This window comes from Megalobrama amblycephala, linkage group LG21 (assembly GCF_018812025.1).
Source record: "Megalobrama amblycephala isolate DHTTF-2021 linkage group LG21, ASM1881202v1, whole genome shotgun sequence".
NCBI classification, from domain to species: domain Eukaryota; kingdom Metazoa; phylum Chordata; class Actinopteri; order Cypriniformes; family Xenocyprididae; genus Megalobrama; species Megalobrama amblycephala.
Window position 1 is genome coordinate 21,452,060 of NC_063064.1, and position 16,297 is coordinate 21,468,356.

General features: G+C 36.8%; 1 protein-coding gene across 1 annotated transcript in view; it reads right to left on the reverse strand.

Moving 5' to 3' along the window:
- hcfc1a (host cell factor C1a) overlaps positions 1-16,297 on the reverse strand; it is a 25,658-nt gene continuing 9,361 nt past the window's right edge. Inside the window, exons 12-28 of the mRNA XM_048172606.1 lie at positions 14,252-14,470; positions 14,063-14,167; positions 13,758-13,971; positions 12,898-13,040; positions 12,662-12,794; positions 12,324-12,520; positions 10,794-11,757; positions 9,856-9,983; positions 8,789-9,121; positions 7,640-7,865; positions 7,261-7,542; positions 5,692-5,795; positions 5,470-5,607; positions 5,181-5,366; positions 4,016-4,313; positions 3,858-3,921; positions 1-1,649 (exon numbers count right to left, since the gene is read on the reverse strand). Of these exons, the coding sequence (XP_048028563.1) occupies positions 1,610-1,649; positions 3,858-3,921; positions 4,016-4,313; positions 5,181-5,366; positions 5,470-5,607; positions 5,692-5,795; positions 7,261-7,542; positions 7,640-7,865; positions 8,789-9,121; positions 9,856-9,983; positions 10,794-11,757; positions 12,324-12,520; positions 12,662-12,794; positions 12,898-13,040; positions 13,758-13,971; positions 14,063-14,167; positions 14,252-14,470 (3,774 nt within the window). The 3' untranslated portion in view covers positions 1-1,609. The remainder of the gene's footprint in view (positions 1,650-3,857; positions 3,922-4,015; positions 4,314-5,180; positions 5,367-5,469; positions 5,608-5,691; positions 5,796-7,260; positions 7,543-7,639; positions 7,866-8,788; positions 9,122-9,855; positions 9,984-10,793; positions 11,758-12,323; positions 12,521-12,661; positions 12,795-12,897; positions 13,041-13,757; positions 13,972-14,062; positions 14,168-14,251; positions 14,471-16,297) is intronic.

The window sequence follows — 16,297 nt, forward strand, 5'->3', positions numbered from 1 at the left end:
TATATTTCGGTTTCTTTTATAAGTCAAGACAAAAAAGGCAATCAGGAGATGACCAACATGTAAAAACGTTGTACAGGTAAATATATAAAAGGCCAGAATATCATCTTCACTTCTTGCGGTATGAATGAACTATATTACAGTCAAATCCGAACTTGGCTTTTACCAAGAATGAGAACAGCCATCCTCACTCACATGGAGACATACAGGTATACATTGAACATTTAGTTTGCATACCTCTCAGATAATCAAAGGAGAAAAAAAAAGAAAAAAAAAAGTAGAAATTCATCTTCACATGGACAATTTCCTTCACAATCTAGGGCAGAGAATATTCTACAAAGTTACGTTGTGAAAAAGTTAAGAGGACAAGCCAGAGGAAGGGAAAAAGCTGAGTGTTTACTAATAATGGCGGTTTGGTAAGGTGAAGAATAAAAAAAAACAAAAAAAACAAACAAAACAAAAACATTTTTTTTTTTACGATTTTTACATCTCAAGGTTTGGCATACACAAACAGAGTGGAAACAAGCGTAGAAATACGCAGTAAACAAAGTAAAAGCCCTTCAGATGTTTACATTTGTTTACAACCTTTTCAGTTGTAGCACATCACCACTCGGCTTGAGCACAAATACAATGTCTCAAAGTACTTAACAACAGCACAGCCCTCCAAAAGCCCTTCTTCCCACAAATCCTTAAACTAAAGGTAGATGGCCAACAATTTTTAAAACAAAAACAAAAAAATAAAAGTTGAGTTTAAAAAGAAAAGCAAAAAAAAAAAAAAAAAAAAAGCACACAGACATACACATACACACAGGAGAAAAGCTTTAAAAATACAAAAATAAACTACACAAAAGATCTTCTCCATCGTCGCTCACTAATTTTTTGGGGAGTTTTGCATTTTTTCTTTTTTTTTTGTTTTGTTTTGTTTTCTTTCTTTTTTTTGTATGGCAAATCTCAGTTTTAGCAAAGTCTCTGTCCTGCCAGTAATGTACTTCCATGGCCATTTCTTTTATCTGCAGTTCTGCCTCTATTTCTGCTCAACGCAAAAGTGCAGACTTCACCAGAAGGCTTGAGTCCAGAACGAATCCATATGTAGATCTTATTTCACTTAGCCATTTGAGTGAAAAATATCCCCTCTTGTCTGAGGACAAGTGCTTGGTTTGTTTTCCCCATTTCTGTTCCCCCTCGCATGAAAACGACATCTCCATTCAGAAATCCTCCCGCCGTGTCCACGTATTTAACGTGAACTAAAACTTCACCTTCAAGTCCATCACAGAAAAGAGACTTCATTTGAGCCCAACATTACAAATATCTTAAACCTGGTGTTTAAATTTACTGAAGCAAGATACATGTATTGAAAGAAACAGGGGAGAAAGGAAGACTCTACAATGGAAAATGCAAATTAGTTTTTTTCCCTTCCACTCCAACTGTGTGTCAAAAATATGCAATGTGCTTTTCTCCATTCATACTATTAACAAGAAAAAAAGGCTTCCCCTAGAAATAACTTCCTTGTTGATTTTTTGCTGTTTTAATGGATGGTTACAGTTGAAGATGTGTTGAATCCAGATGGAGCGCTATGAGTTGTAGAAGTCAGAGGATGAATGAAGAGAGGGGCTTACTGGTCCATTCTTGCCTTCTTCTGACCAATCCCTTTTCTGCAATAAAACACACATGCATTTTAATACTCATTTGTACTCCAACCACTGTTCTGGAATTTAAGGTCAATACAATTTTTAAAATATTAATTAATTAAATTAAGCAAGGATGCATTAAAACTGATCTAAATTGACAGTAAAACACACATGCTGTTATCAAATAAATGCTGTTTTTTTTTTTTTCACCAATGAATCAACAATAAAAAAATAAATAAAAAAATTCATAACACTGATAACAACAACACTGATAGGAAATGTTTCTTGTGCACCAAATCAGCATATTAGAATGATTTCTGAAGAATCATGTGACACTGAAGACTGGAGTAATGATGCTGAAAATTCAGCTTATATATTTAAATAAAATACAAAGTGGACAGCACTTTGGTAACCGTCATGGTTTTTGAAAGTGCTCTAGAAATAAAGTTGAGTTGAGTTAAGGATTGAAAGCTTTTTTTTATTATTGGGTGATTCTCCAACTATGGTACTTTTTCTGTCCTTGACAGATATTAAAAAAACTAAAAAACATTTCCACTTTTTTTTTTTTTTTTTTTTTTTTCCACACTTACTACATGTGTAGGGGAACCTATATATAAAAAAAATCATTGTTCAATTCTGTTGTTTTATATAAAATAGGAGGCATTTTATATGCGTTTTTTACTATTTTGCCTCTGTCCCTAGGCCAGACTTTGGGTCTTCAACCTTATCTCACTTAAAATCTAATACTGATATAATTTTAAATTCAAACAGAAAGTATGAATTATAACCCAATTCATTCAAATCTAATATTTTTTTTTAATATTTCTTTTCAATTTGACATATTTTAAACATGTTGAACACTTGTCCCTTGGGTTCACTGTCATTTCCACACCTCTGCATTAAATGCAATCCCAGGCTCAGTGCTCTAGATTTGTATACTCAGTAACCATAGTAACTGACACTCCAGAGGAAACCACATGGCTGAATGAAAGAATGGTCCCAGCAGAGGTTAATAAATTGGAGATATATCAAGGTAAATATGAGAAATACTGTGAGTATGTTTATTGTATGTCATTTCTGAACCGCTCATAATTCATTCCAATGGAAACATTTCTGGATTTTTACAATTTCATCAGGTGATATTTGAGATTATTTAATGCTAACTCTAAAACTAACACTAACAAGCTAGTTAAACATGAGATATTAGAGGGAAAGGGGGAAAATGTCATTTCCACAACGGTCTTTTCCACATCTGTCTCCATGGAAGTGATAAAGACAGGTTGGCTTGGCAAGGTCATTGTCTGTGCTTAAAAGCAACGTAGTTTGCCTATAGTACTAAAAATATAGTGTAAACACATAAACTTTACATATAATGTCATAGAGAATGTTTTAAAATGAGTTATCTTTTTTATTACTACTGCTGTTAGGCCAGTTGTTCATCAATACACTATCCCTGTTTGAATTAAAAATAAGAATAAACTTCAAACTTGAATTTGAGATTCATTTTGTCCAACACATTGAGGTCATGACTCAGTTTTGCATTTCCATCATTTATAATTCTACTACAGGTTTTATATCTGAAATGTTATTTTCACCATAACCCGCCTTTCCCTTGTCATTTCCACAACCACAAATATTTTTTGGTAAAACATTTAAAAAAAATAAAGTTAAGGTAATGGTGGTGGTGGTGTTGATTATTTAGCAGTTAAGGGTAAAGTATATGTATACGAGTTGAAAAATATCAGATTTGAAAATGTCAGAAATATGAATGAAAGGTTTCAGTGGCTTAGTGTTCAGCCTTTTTTTGGTGTTAACTTTGTAAAATCTTAACAGTTGCATTTCAGAGAAATAAATCAATTTACAATTTGGAAAGATGCAAGTGTGATGTGTAACCCACTATATTTATAACTACAAATATTTCAACATTTTTGGCTGAAAACACGTTTTTGTTCGGTTGTGGAAATGACTGGAAATGTAAAAAAAAAAAAAAAAATACATATTATTTCATAAAAATCAGCACAGCCAACTTCAGGGCAGGTATCTAGGCATACTGGGGAAACAAATTATGCCAGTAATATTTTAATTGAAAATGTTTCATTTTCTGAAAATGTCCAGGTCCAAAAAGTACCATAGTTGGAGAATCACCCTATTATAATATATTTCACAATATTACTGTTTTACTGTATTTTTGATCAAATGCACTTTTATGGTACTGAAAACATGGATACTCACGTATCTGGTGAAGAAACTGCTCTTTTTGGGGCAGGCTTTGCAGAAAGACCATCTTTGTTAGACTCTACAAAGCGAAAGGCAAAACAAAGCATTTGTAAAATCCACCTCGTCACTGCCTGAAACAAAAAGAAAACTCTTTCACCAAAGAAAACCTGTACCTTGCAGCCATCGCACTTGTGTAGCCGGCCCATAACCTTTCTCGTTGCGAGCGGCGATGCGGAAGATGATGGCGGGTTTGGTGGTATAGTCTATGTGCGCATTGGACAGGCTGGAGGACTGAACCAGACAGGAGGGGTTTGGCCCACAGTATACACGCATGAAGGCAAGCTGGGCCGGGGCCGAGGGTTTTGCCTCGGTGGTCTGGCTGCTCTGGATGGCCAAATACACTGAGTACTCGGTGATCTTTCCTGATGTCATCGATGGAGGCTCCCAAGTAAGGTGGGCACCGTCTGGACTCTGAGGAGAGAAACAAGTAAAGAAAGTATGCATTTATATGGTTGTAATGATTCATTTTCTTGTTGCATCAATTACAGATCCTGCTGATCCAACTGCGATGATTGTGAACTGTGACTCGGTATAAGAGTACATCCCCATGCAAAAATATTTTTATATATAAAAGAAATGATACTTTTTTCACTAAGGATGCAATAAATTGAACAAAAGTGACAGTACAGACATTAATAATGTTACAAAAGACTTCCATTTCAAATAAATTATATTCTTTTGAACTTTCCTAGAGAATCCTAGAGAAAAATATCAGTTTCCATGGTTTTCCCAAATCATCATATTAAAATGATTTCTAAAAGACACTGGAGGACTGGAGTAATGATGCTCAAATTTTAGCTTTGCCATCACAGGAATAAATTACATTTTAAAATGTAAAACAGTAACAAAAACAACAAAAAAAGTTATTTTTTACTGTATTTTTTATTAAATAAATGCAGCCTAAGTGAGCATAAGACACTTCTTTAAATCAGTTTGAATGGTAGTGTAAACTGTTTGTGTTGGTCAGTAATTGATTTAGGTACATTAGGTTATATATCATTAAATATAAACAAGGAATATCCTAATAAATACTAAATTAAATATTACTGAATTTAATCAGTTTGGTGTATCAAATAATTCTAAATGCATTTGAGTTGAATTGTAAATCTTTAGTAATCAAGACAAGCATCCTTTTCCTTATTAGAAAAAAAAATCAAATCAGTCAAAATTAATCTTTGAAAACAAATTTATGGTACAATTCCCATTCAAAAACATCACACATTTTATGGTGCTCTGTTGATTATGACACCAAATTGTAGTAAGTGATTTGAGGCGTACCTTGCTGATCTTTATGGCACATGGTGCTCCTGGGAAGCCCGGTAAACAGGTCTTGAAAGCAGATATTTCAGAAAAGGCTCCACGGCCACAAATGTTTATACCCGCCACACGGAACTTGTAGGCGGTCCCGGGCTGAAGCTCCACCCTCTTCATTTGGCTGTAGTCAGGGATTGTGCCTGAATCATCCTAAAACATAAAACAAGTTCTGTCAGAAATAATTCCATTTTCAAATAAGCAATGTCATGACGTCTTACAATATTGCATGAAGAAAAATCTCATTGTGGCTTACCTCAACATAAGCAGAGTCATCTGCAGGCATGTAGAAATGTGTTACAACCATATTGGTCACTTTGACAATGCCAACATCAAACCACTGGTTTTCTTTCTTCACTTGAGGTTTGACTGTAACAGTGGCAGGATTCTGTTTCTGTGGGGAGAAACAACATAAAAAAACTATTCTTTCGCATTTAAATGCATATTATCATGACCCTTTATCCATTTTTAAACTTACCCCAGCCTCAATGCCATTGGCCACTTCAGTGAGAGTTGCAGCTGCCTGCATCTTAGCTGGACTGGCAACTACTACAGGTGCTAATGTGCTGGATGGAGCCAAGGCTACAAAGGGAATAAACAATTAAAATTGAACATACAGACAAACATGATGTCACATCCTGACATTTCATTCAATAAAACCTAGCTTACAGATAAAAACCATCACATTTAGTCTTTAGACTTTTTTCCATGGAAACACTTTACAGTAAGGTTCCTTTTCTTAAAGGATTAGTCCACTTTTAAAACTTTTCCTGATAATTTACTCACCCCCATGTCATCCAAGATGTCCATGTCTTTCTTTCTTCAGTCGAAAAGAAATTAAAGTTTTTGATGAAAACATTCCAGGATTATTCTATTATTCTATGTTTTATCAATAAATGCTTATCTTGAACTAGCTCTCTTCTTCTCCTCTATTAGAATTCCAGCAGTGTAGACGCTGCTAAGCATAATACTGCCCTCCACAGGCCCAAAAAGTTTGAACTAATTTTTATATGCAATATGCTAGTGCAAGTACATAACAATTAGTTCAAACTTTGGCCTGTGGAGGGCAGTATTACGCTTAATGTCTACACTGCTGGAATTCTAATAGAGGAGAAGAAGAAGAGAGCTAGTTCAAGATGAGCATTTAGGGCCGTTACATAGTCAACGCGAGAATTGCTTTCACAAGTCATCCGCTTTCTCCCGGACACTCACCAAAATCATTTACTTTATCTATGGGTTTTCCCATCGCGGTTGCAACCTCTCTCCATGCATTTTCCAACGCTATTTTATTTGAGTGTAATTGCGATGAACTATCGTATAAATGTGGATGAATACGTATAAGTTCGCATAATTTTTCCTCTTCGCCCGCCATTGTATTCAAACCTTCTTCTTCTGTAAACACAATATACTTGAATTAATGTACAATACTTGCAATGTCGCCCCCACCGACAACGCATAGTAAGACCCTTATTTCTCATCTGGGATTGTGTTGAAAAATTTGAAGCTGCAGTGAAACTAATTATGACCTTCAACTGTTTGGTGCCCATTGAAGTCTACTATAAGGAGAATAATCCTGGAATGTTTTCATCAAAAACTTTAATTTCTTTTCGACTGAAGAAAGAAAGACATGAACATCTTGGATGACATGGGGTGAGTAAATTATCAGGAAAAGTTTATTTAAAAGTGGACTAATCCTTTAAACTATAGTTAACTGCATTAGTTAACATGAACCAACAATGAAATACTTCTAAAGCACTTATTAATCTTGATTTCATCATTTACTAATACATTATAAAAACATGTGTGTTAATATTTAATGACCCGAATATGAACTAACAACAAACAGTATTTGTATTAACTAATGTTAATTAAGGTTAATATAAACAGTAACAAAAGTATTGTTTATTGTTAGTTAAATGTTAATACATTAACTAATGTTAACTAATTTGACCTTATTATAAAGTGTTACCTTTCTCATTTACTGGATAATAATGGTTCAAAACAACAGTCAATCCTATTGAAGAGTAAAATGAAACATCGCACATACTCTCTGCTGTGGTGCGTGGCAGCAGTCCGGCTACTGCACTTGTGGCAGCAGCGGCCATCTCGTTGTGTCCATTGCTTTCTGACGAGGGATCATTTAGACTGTCAGCCGGAGCCAAGCCCTCGGTGGGCAGTGCGGCCTGGGCGGCCTGGGCAGCGGCTTGTTGCTGGGCTGCCTGGAGCTGCTGTTGCTGATGAACCAAAGCCGCTAGTTCTTGCTGGGTCAGAACGATGGGTATGGTGTGGGTCTGCTGGTCTTCTCCTCCGGCATCTCCGTCACCTGAACCTTAGAGGGGACAAGGAACAAATTGCAAGTTTTAGACTGATTGTGAACATATGCAGGAGATAGGTTGGGATTTTATACATAAATGATGGTGACTCACTCATAACAGCCTGCTGTGCTGCTTGCAGTACAGCCTGGATGGCGAGGGCCTGGGCCTCCTCTGATGCTGCAGCCTGGGCTGCTGCTTCTGCGGCTGCCGTAACGGCCAGCTCCTCTGGGGTCAGACCCGTTACCATAAGCGTTGTGGGTTGTCCGTCTGACATCAGTTCTGGTGGCAAGGCCAGCGCCTCGGCCTGCGATGCTGATGCCGCCTCTACACCCTCCATCTGCCCAAAAAAAAAAGGGGGGGGGGGGGGGGTAAGAGAGCTTTACATCAAGTTGGATGACACCTACAAATGACAAGACTTGTTCTACATAATACTATAAATATAAAAGTGTTAAACTCTGAAATAAATATTAAAATAAATGTACACCACTGTTCAAAAGTTTTTAGGTGGTAAGATTTTCTTAATGTTTTTGAAAAACATATCTCTTATGCTCTCTAAGGCTGCATTTATTTGATCAAAAATACAGTACAAACTGTAAAAATGTGAAATATTATTACAGTTAAAAATAACCGTTTTTAATTTAATTTATTCCTGTCATGGTAAAGCTGAATTTTCAGCAGTCATTACTCCAGTCTTCAGTGTCACATGATCCTTAAGAAATCATACTAATATGCCGATGGTGCTAAAGAAACATTTCTTATTATTAATGTTAAAAACAGTTGTGCTGCTTAATATTTTTGTGAAACTGTGACTTTACTCAGGATTCTTTGAGGAACAAAGAACAGCAAATCAAAAGAACAGCATTGAAATAATAATAAAATAATCTTTTGTTTAAGACATTATAAATGTCTTAATCGTCACTTTTGATCAATTTAATGTGTCCTTACTGAATTAAAAAAAAAAAAAAAAAAAAAAAAAAATCTTACAGACCCCAAATCTTTTTTTGAAAATTAGTTTCACTAAGAATTTGTCTTAATTTGTTGCAATAATAGCTCAAAATTGTATATCTAGAAAAATATATACCTATATAAAATGATGTGACAATATTTATTTTCGGCAAGAAATTAATATTTTTCTTTAAATATTACATTATTTGTCTTTACGCATATTAGAAAATTTATTAATAAAGTAGTATGCAATGCATTAGTCTTAATTTGCAATAATAACTGGAAATTGTACAGCTAGAATGCAAATGACTATACCTCTGCTGTTGGTAGCTGCTCTTGAGCGGTTTCTCCCTCTGCCATGCTAGAAGTGTCATGTTCCATGGGCACTGCCCCTGCCTCTGCCTGGCTCTCTGCCTGCATGGCTACCGCCACGGCTTCTCCCTGGAAATCACTTGGCAAGGCTGCTGCCTCCGCCTGGAAGTCACTGGGCATAGCTACTGCCCCCGCCTCTGCCTGGAACTCTGCCTGCATGGCAACTGCCTCCGCTTCAGCCTGGCCTTCAGTCTGCAAGGACTCTGCCTCCGAGGTCTCCATAACGATCGGCTCAGCTCCTGCCTCTGAGGATGACTCCGTGATGGAAGATATAGACTGCAGGAGAAGGACAGAGAAAGAAAAATTGCTGATGTTATGAATCCCTCTTTCATTTCAACCCTCTCCTCCTACAACCTTCAATCTAGCATTTAGGACTGGCTTCATAATTGTATGCATCAGTTCCTAATGAACTTTTAATCATTAACGAGCACAAAATACACCAGGACTCTTATTTTAAAATGTCCATGCTTTACTACTTCCAGCTGCTCATTTAAAAAGATGACAGATCAAATTTGAATGAAAAGTATCATACCTTCTACAACATATTAATCGTTTGGCATAAATATACGGTATTAACTGACTGCAAACCGCTCTGAAACCACTAGCCTGTAGAACGTGCAACAGCACCACATATTGACTTTGAAGGCAAGCATTCAAATTATTACACCATTATTTATTACACCATTTAAGATATTGGAGTCTTGCTATTACCTTAAGTTTGATCAAACTTTTTAAGGACCCCCAGGAACACTGAAAATGGGTAGCATTTTGACTCAGGGTACGTTTACACAACAACGATATGCTTAAAATGGAGAAGTTCCTTTGAGTTTTCCATGTTTTCAGGCCACCAAAACGCCATTGTGTAAAAGAATGGCCAAAACGCATAAAAAGTTTTCCGTTTTTAGTTGAAAATGGTATCGTGTAAACAGCCCCTTGGTTATCACATTTGATGCAGATTTATCAATCCAATGCAATAGCCATATAAGTACAGAGTTTGTATCTCCACTCACTGGAACAGCTGGTCCTGGTAGAGGCGTGGCCTGTGTGACTGTGGTAATGGCTCTGCTCTGGGGCGCTGCAGTGGACGGCAGGCTCTCCGTGCTGGTGGCAGATTCTGACGCTTCACCACTCTGCTGGGCTAAATGCACAAAAGAAATCGTTACCATAAACCTTTAAAAAGACAAAAAAGTACAAATGAGGAGGAAACCAGATAAATTTTCCCACTGCAAATTTAATTTCACCAGTTAAATTTTCCCGTTTCATATGTATTGCTACAATTCACACCTCACCACCAAAAAGATATTAAATTTCGCAAGAAACTAACATCAACCAGCTACAGATGATTTTAACTAGCTTTTCAGACCACTGGTCTGAAAGAATGGTGAGAATTTATTTGGAGCTGAAAGAGCAGTCATTTGTTTTATCGGTAGCCAGATTTGGCAAGATTTCCAATTATTTTCCAATTATGTAGCTAGTTATTAAGCTAAATCTCTTACGGCAGAATTAAACGGCACTTTGTGATGGGCTCAAACTATTGACAACAGATGTCAGAATGCTCAAACTGTTAGTTTTGCAGCACTGTTCCTAAATATATAATACTATTATATAATACTATATTAATAATTTTATTTAGCAAAGACAATTTTTTAAAGTAATGTTGCAAAAGATTTGTATTTCAAATAAATACTGTTCTTTTTGAACTTTCTTTTCAAAGAACAGGGCAGGGGGGGGGAGTTACCACAATAGTAGGAACAGCACAACTTTTTTTTAACATTGATATTAGTAAAAAATGTTTCTTGAGCACCAAATCAACATATCAATGATTTCTGAGGGATCACGTGACACTGAAGACTGGAGAAACAATGCTTTTGAACCAAAACTTTTGAACGATAGTGTAAATAATGTTTGTGTGAAAGCCGAAGATGAATCTTTCTGAAATCTGAAGTACCTGTTCCCTCATCTGTCTCCATACTGCAGGTGGCAGTGGTGGCTGTGTTGGTGGTGCCCGTCTCATGTGTCTCACAAGGTGGATTTGAGCAAACTCTCTGCACCTCTCCCGTTTGGTTTCCGCCCATGTTAGATGAAGCCGTGGTTGCTGTGTTGGTGGTGCCTGTCTCGTGGGTCTCACAAGGTGGGTTTGAACAGACCCTTTGCACCGTTCCAGTTTGATTTCCGCCCATGTTAGATGAAGCCGTGGTGGCCGTGTTTGTGGTTCCCGTCTCGTGGGTCTCACAAGGTGGATTTGAGCAAACTCTCTGCACCGCTCCCGTTTGGTTTGCGCCCATGTTAGATGAAGCCGTCGTGGCCGTGTTTGTGGTACCCGTCTCGTGGGTCTCACAAGGTGGGTTTGAACAGACCCTTTGCACCGTTCCTGTTTGATTTCCGCCCATGTTAGACGAAGCTGTGGTTGCTGTATTTGTGGTGCCCGTCTCGTGGGTTTCACAGGGTGGGTTTGAGCAGACCCTCTGCACCATGCCAGCAGGAGCAGTGCCCATACTTGAAGATGCTGTGGTTGCTGTGTTGGTGGTGCCCGTTTCGTGAGTCTCGCATGGTGGGTTTGAGCAGACCCTCTGAACAGTGCCCATGTTGGAAGATGCTGTGGTGGCAGTGTTTGTTGTACCCGTTTCATGTGTTTCGCAGGGCGGGTTGGAGCACACTCTCTGTACTGTGCCAGCTGGTCCAGTGCCCATATTCGCCGTTGCTGTGGTGGCCGTGTTGGTGGTGCCCGTCTCATGAGTCTCACAGGGTGGGTTGGAGCACACTAGAGTAACACTGCCAGAAGCATCGCCTGCACCAGACTCAGTAGAGGTGGGCTGCTCAGATGTGGGAGAGGCCAGAATGGAAACGGGCAGATCTTGGCCAGGCTGAGCTTCCACACCACTGGGTGTAGTTATGAGAGTCACCTGGGTGGGCTATTAAGAAAGGATGACAACAAGATTAGTGACAACAGATTGTTATTTTTTCAGTGAATTTAATGTAAATGTGTAAAACTGTTCATTTTAAATACAGCAATTTTGTAAATCATTAATATTTTATGTAATAACCATGTAGTTATTTTATTATACATAATATAAGTTGCACTACAGATTGGGGTCAGTTTTTTAAAGAAATAATACTTTTATTCAGCAAGGACACATTAAATTGACAGTAAAGACATAATTTTATAAAAGATTTCTACATCAAATAAAAAACTTTTTCTTTTTTTTTTTTAACTGTTCAAAATCCTGAAGAAAACAAACATTTTAAATATTGATAATACCAATACTAAAAAAAAAAAAAAAAAAAAAAAAAAAAAAAAAAAAAAAAAAAAAAGAGTTCTTCTTTATATTACATTTTATAATATTTAACTATATAATATACTTATATAATGGCTATAAAGAAATATAAGTTAATGATACACAAAACGGCTGCAGTAATTAGAGAATGATTATATATACACAAATAAAAATAAAATTAGAAAAGATAATCTGGTTCTAACCTGCATGTTGGACGTGACTGTGGTCAGGTTGGTCTGTGCAGCTGACACAGCGGTAGCATTAATGACCTGGTTGGAGAGGGTGGCAATCGTGCCCAGAGTGGTGATGGGGGTTGCCAGGGTGGCATTGGCACTGGCTAGGCTTCCTCCGGCTAAACTGGTAGAAACGGTTCCTGTGACTGTGCCAAGAGTTGTTACACCTTGGAAAAAGGACAGACATGGTGAGAGGGAAATACTTTAATCATTCATAATAGCGGTTGCTGAATTGCACTTGGCAGAGAAGCATTAGGTCTTTAAACAAGGAACATTAACTTTTGACATTATCAAGTTCATATCCTTACCAGTTGTTCCTTTGACAACCAACGTGGTTACAGTCGGCTTGACTCCAGATACTGGAGACACGAGACGCACTCCTCCCATCGGCACGGTGCGAAGAATGGTTCCAGGCTGACCAGGGGCTCCCTTCAAAACAACCTTAGGAGAGAAAAACCCAAACCAGGTAAGAAAACAGACCTTGAAGTGCTCCAACGACATCAGATTTCCACCATTTTTGCACCAGACATTCTGCCCCCAATACCTGTGTTAGGCCTTGCTGGCCTCCTGCTGTACCAATCTTAGGCACTGCTGTAATGATTTTGCCAGGAGTTCCTGTTCCAGATGTCATCACCTTCGTGGTGAAGATGGTAATAGGGCTCTTCATCCCTGTACTACTAGTCACACCTACAAAAGAAAACAGACACTAATTAAGTGACCTTTTATTATTATCAACAATAGTAACAACAACAACAACACCAACAACAACAACGTTGTTAATAACATTTATTTAATGAAATAATATATTTAATGATACACAAATATAAACAATATGCATTATTATTATTATTATTATTATAACTACTGCTACTTCTAATATTATTGTAGTTTAATTATTCATATTAATGATACAAATTAAATATATAAATGTATTATTACTACTACTAATTATTAGTTGTGAACAGTAACAATAACAATCATTATTGCAATTTTTAAACATACACACACACACATATATATATACATATATATATATATATATATATATATATATATCTCAGATTAAACCAATAAATATATAAATGTATTATTACAATTATTATTATTATTAATATTAATATATTGTTAATGGTAATTATATTATAAATGGTTAACGGTAATATTAATTTACTGACATTTAAATAAATAAATAAATGTATTAGTTTTATTACTACTACTATTAGTAATTATTATTATCGTTAACTACAGCTGTAATAATAATTTACAGTCAAATTAAATAGCAAAATATATTTCTACCTCTACTACTACTACTACTACTACTATTATTCATTATCATCATCATCTCTATATTCTGGACAACATAACAAAAATAACACGTCTTGACAAAATGGTTTCTTTCTTTACCTGCAGCTCCCTGCTGTAGAGCAGACATGGGGATTGTTTTAATGATAGTGGTGGTGCCCGGTTTGGTGGTAGTAGGGGACATGCCACTGATGCCCAAAATAGTGGGCTTGTTTCCTGTGCCACCTGCTTGACTGGTGGTAATTATGGTGGTTGGTTTTCCATCCGCAGATGTTACCAGCTTCAGAATGGTGCCGGGTGGAAGGGGACCCTTTGTCTATAGAATGAGAATGATGTTAAAATCTACATTTCAAAAAAAGATTAATAATACGAGTGTCTCGTATTATTAATATTAGTGTTTAACATACCTGTATAATCTGAGTCAGTGGGTTAGAGGTGGCCTGTCCAGTCACAGCAGCCGATTGGACTGGTTTGGTCTGTACCATTGACACCATCTTGCCCAAGTTAGAGATCTAAAAACAAAACAAATAATTAATATGTTCATTTAATGTTTTTACCTATATTTTTCCTATGCTAGAATTTAAAATATACTGTACCAGGTTTCCTCCCATGGAAAGTGGGCTCTTGACAAGAGTGATGGTCTTGGTGACTCCACCCACCATAGTGGTCACAACCTGAGCCTGCTGGGCTACGGTAACTGTGCCGGACTTGTGCACTGTGATGATGGGCCGAGCACCTGTAGTGGGACTGGACACTGTCGGAGTTCCCACCTGTGCAGCGGCGGTCTTCAGCATGCGAGTGGCAGGGTTGCTTACCTACGACAAAGAAATTGTGTGTCTTGAGACTAGGGCTGGCCGATATGACTGAGCAACGTGACAAATTGCCACATAAACATAGAATTCAACTGATGTGTGGTCACATACTAGCTAATGCAAAAGATTTGAGTTCAGCTCATCCCATCAAAGCTTTGCAGTTGAGTTGTTTTTTAACTCAAGCATAACTCTCCAAAATTTGTGGTCAATTCAATATGTCCTAGCCGAATAAAAAGTGTTAATTTTTTTTACAAAAACTAGTGATGGACCGGTTGACCTGCCATAAATTGGAAACATTTTTTGTTTTATTTTATAAGCACAGCGCTGCTTTGTGTACAGCAGAAACCAAAGAAATCACTGCTGTTCCATAAGCGCCATCTACTGTCAGAGAGTGAACCTGCATTTTCATTCAGTTCTTCTGAAATTTTTGTTTTTTTGCAGGTGTCTTATGTAGCATCATTTCACAAATCTAAAGTCAGATCATTGTTTTTGCTTTAAATCTTAAAATTACACAATCTAATTTAAAAAAAAAAAAAAAAAAAAAAAAAAAAACAACTGCTAAGCAAATAAATTTGCTGAAAGAATTTTTTTTAAATAATCAGCAACCACTATCAGAATCGGCCAATTGCGTTTATAAAAAAATAAATAAAAAAATTAATAATAATAATAATAATAATAATAATAATAATAATAATAATAATATCGACAAATGAAAAATCTTGATCGGTGCATCCCTACCAAAAACAAAAATTCTTACTGACCCAAAACTTTTGAACAGTAGAGTATTTTTGCACATCATGGAAAATTAAACTAAAAAAGCCCAACACCTGATTGACACTGCAGTTTAAACAGTGACAGGATGCAACTAAGCAACAGAGCTGTCCGTTAAAGACACGATTAAGACAAAGCTTGCCTACTCTTCTGCTACACACTCAAAGTATGTAGATTTTCTTCACAAAAACAGTACATAATTTTAGGGCATAGAATAAGTAGGCAAACTGGGATGCAGCAACAGTCAGTACGTTTACATGGACAACAATATTCCGATATTAACACGATTAAGACAATACTCTGATTAAGAAACTACCATGTAAACAGCTATTTTTGATTACCTTAATCCGGATAAAGTCATAGTCGTGTAAACTAATCAAATTAAGACAGGTGGAGTATTCCTATTTTAGTCGCATTATCGGAGTGCATTATAGACATGTACACACCTTAATCACACAAATAACGTCATGTGGGAGTTTTCGCCCCATTTTGCGACAGGACACATAATACACACACGGCAGTGGTCAACCGTTTGAGAGAGCAAGAGAGCAAGCTTCAAGCAAGAAGCCACAAATAAAATCTCATCCAGTACCTATGAGTTTGTCTCAGTGGCATGAATGAAATGTTGCCAAATGCAAGTACAGAAGAGGCCTGTTGCAGGAGAATTTGTATCCACCTTTGTCTATTTACAGAGCCCCGCACAGTAGAATGAAAATAAATAGTAGGCTAAATCGTGCGCACGATTTACTAATTTGTCATGCGCATGATTTATAATTCGAGGGAACGATTTAGTAAATCATGCGCACAATTTATTTTTTCTTGCATGTCACATGCGGGGTTCCGTATCTATTTGCACGTATAGCATGTCAAATAATTAACTGCACTTGAAGCTTTTGTAAAATTAAAAATGAAACACCCAAAACTGTATATGGTACCATAACGAAGATGAACTGTGTGGTGATATGTGAAATTCTGAAGAGAATGTCGGACGGCATGCCATGGGGACAATAAGACGTTTGCCATTAATCGATCTATGTTCTATAACATGAAAAAACAGGA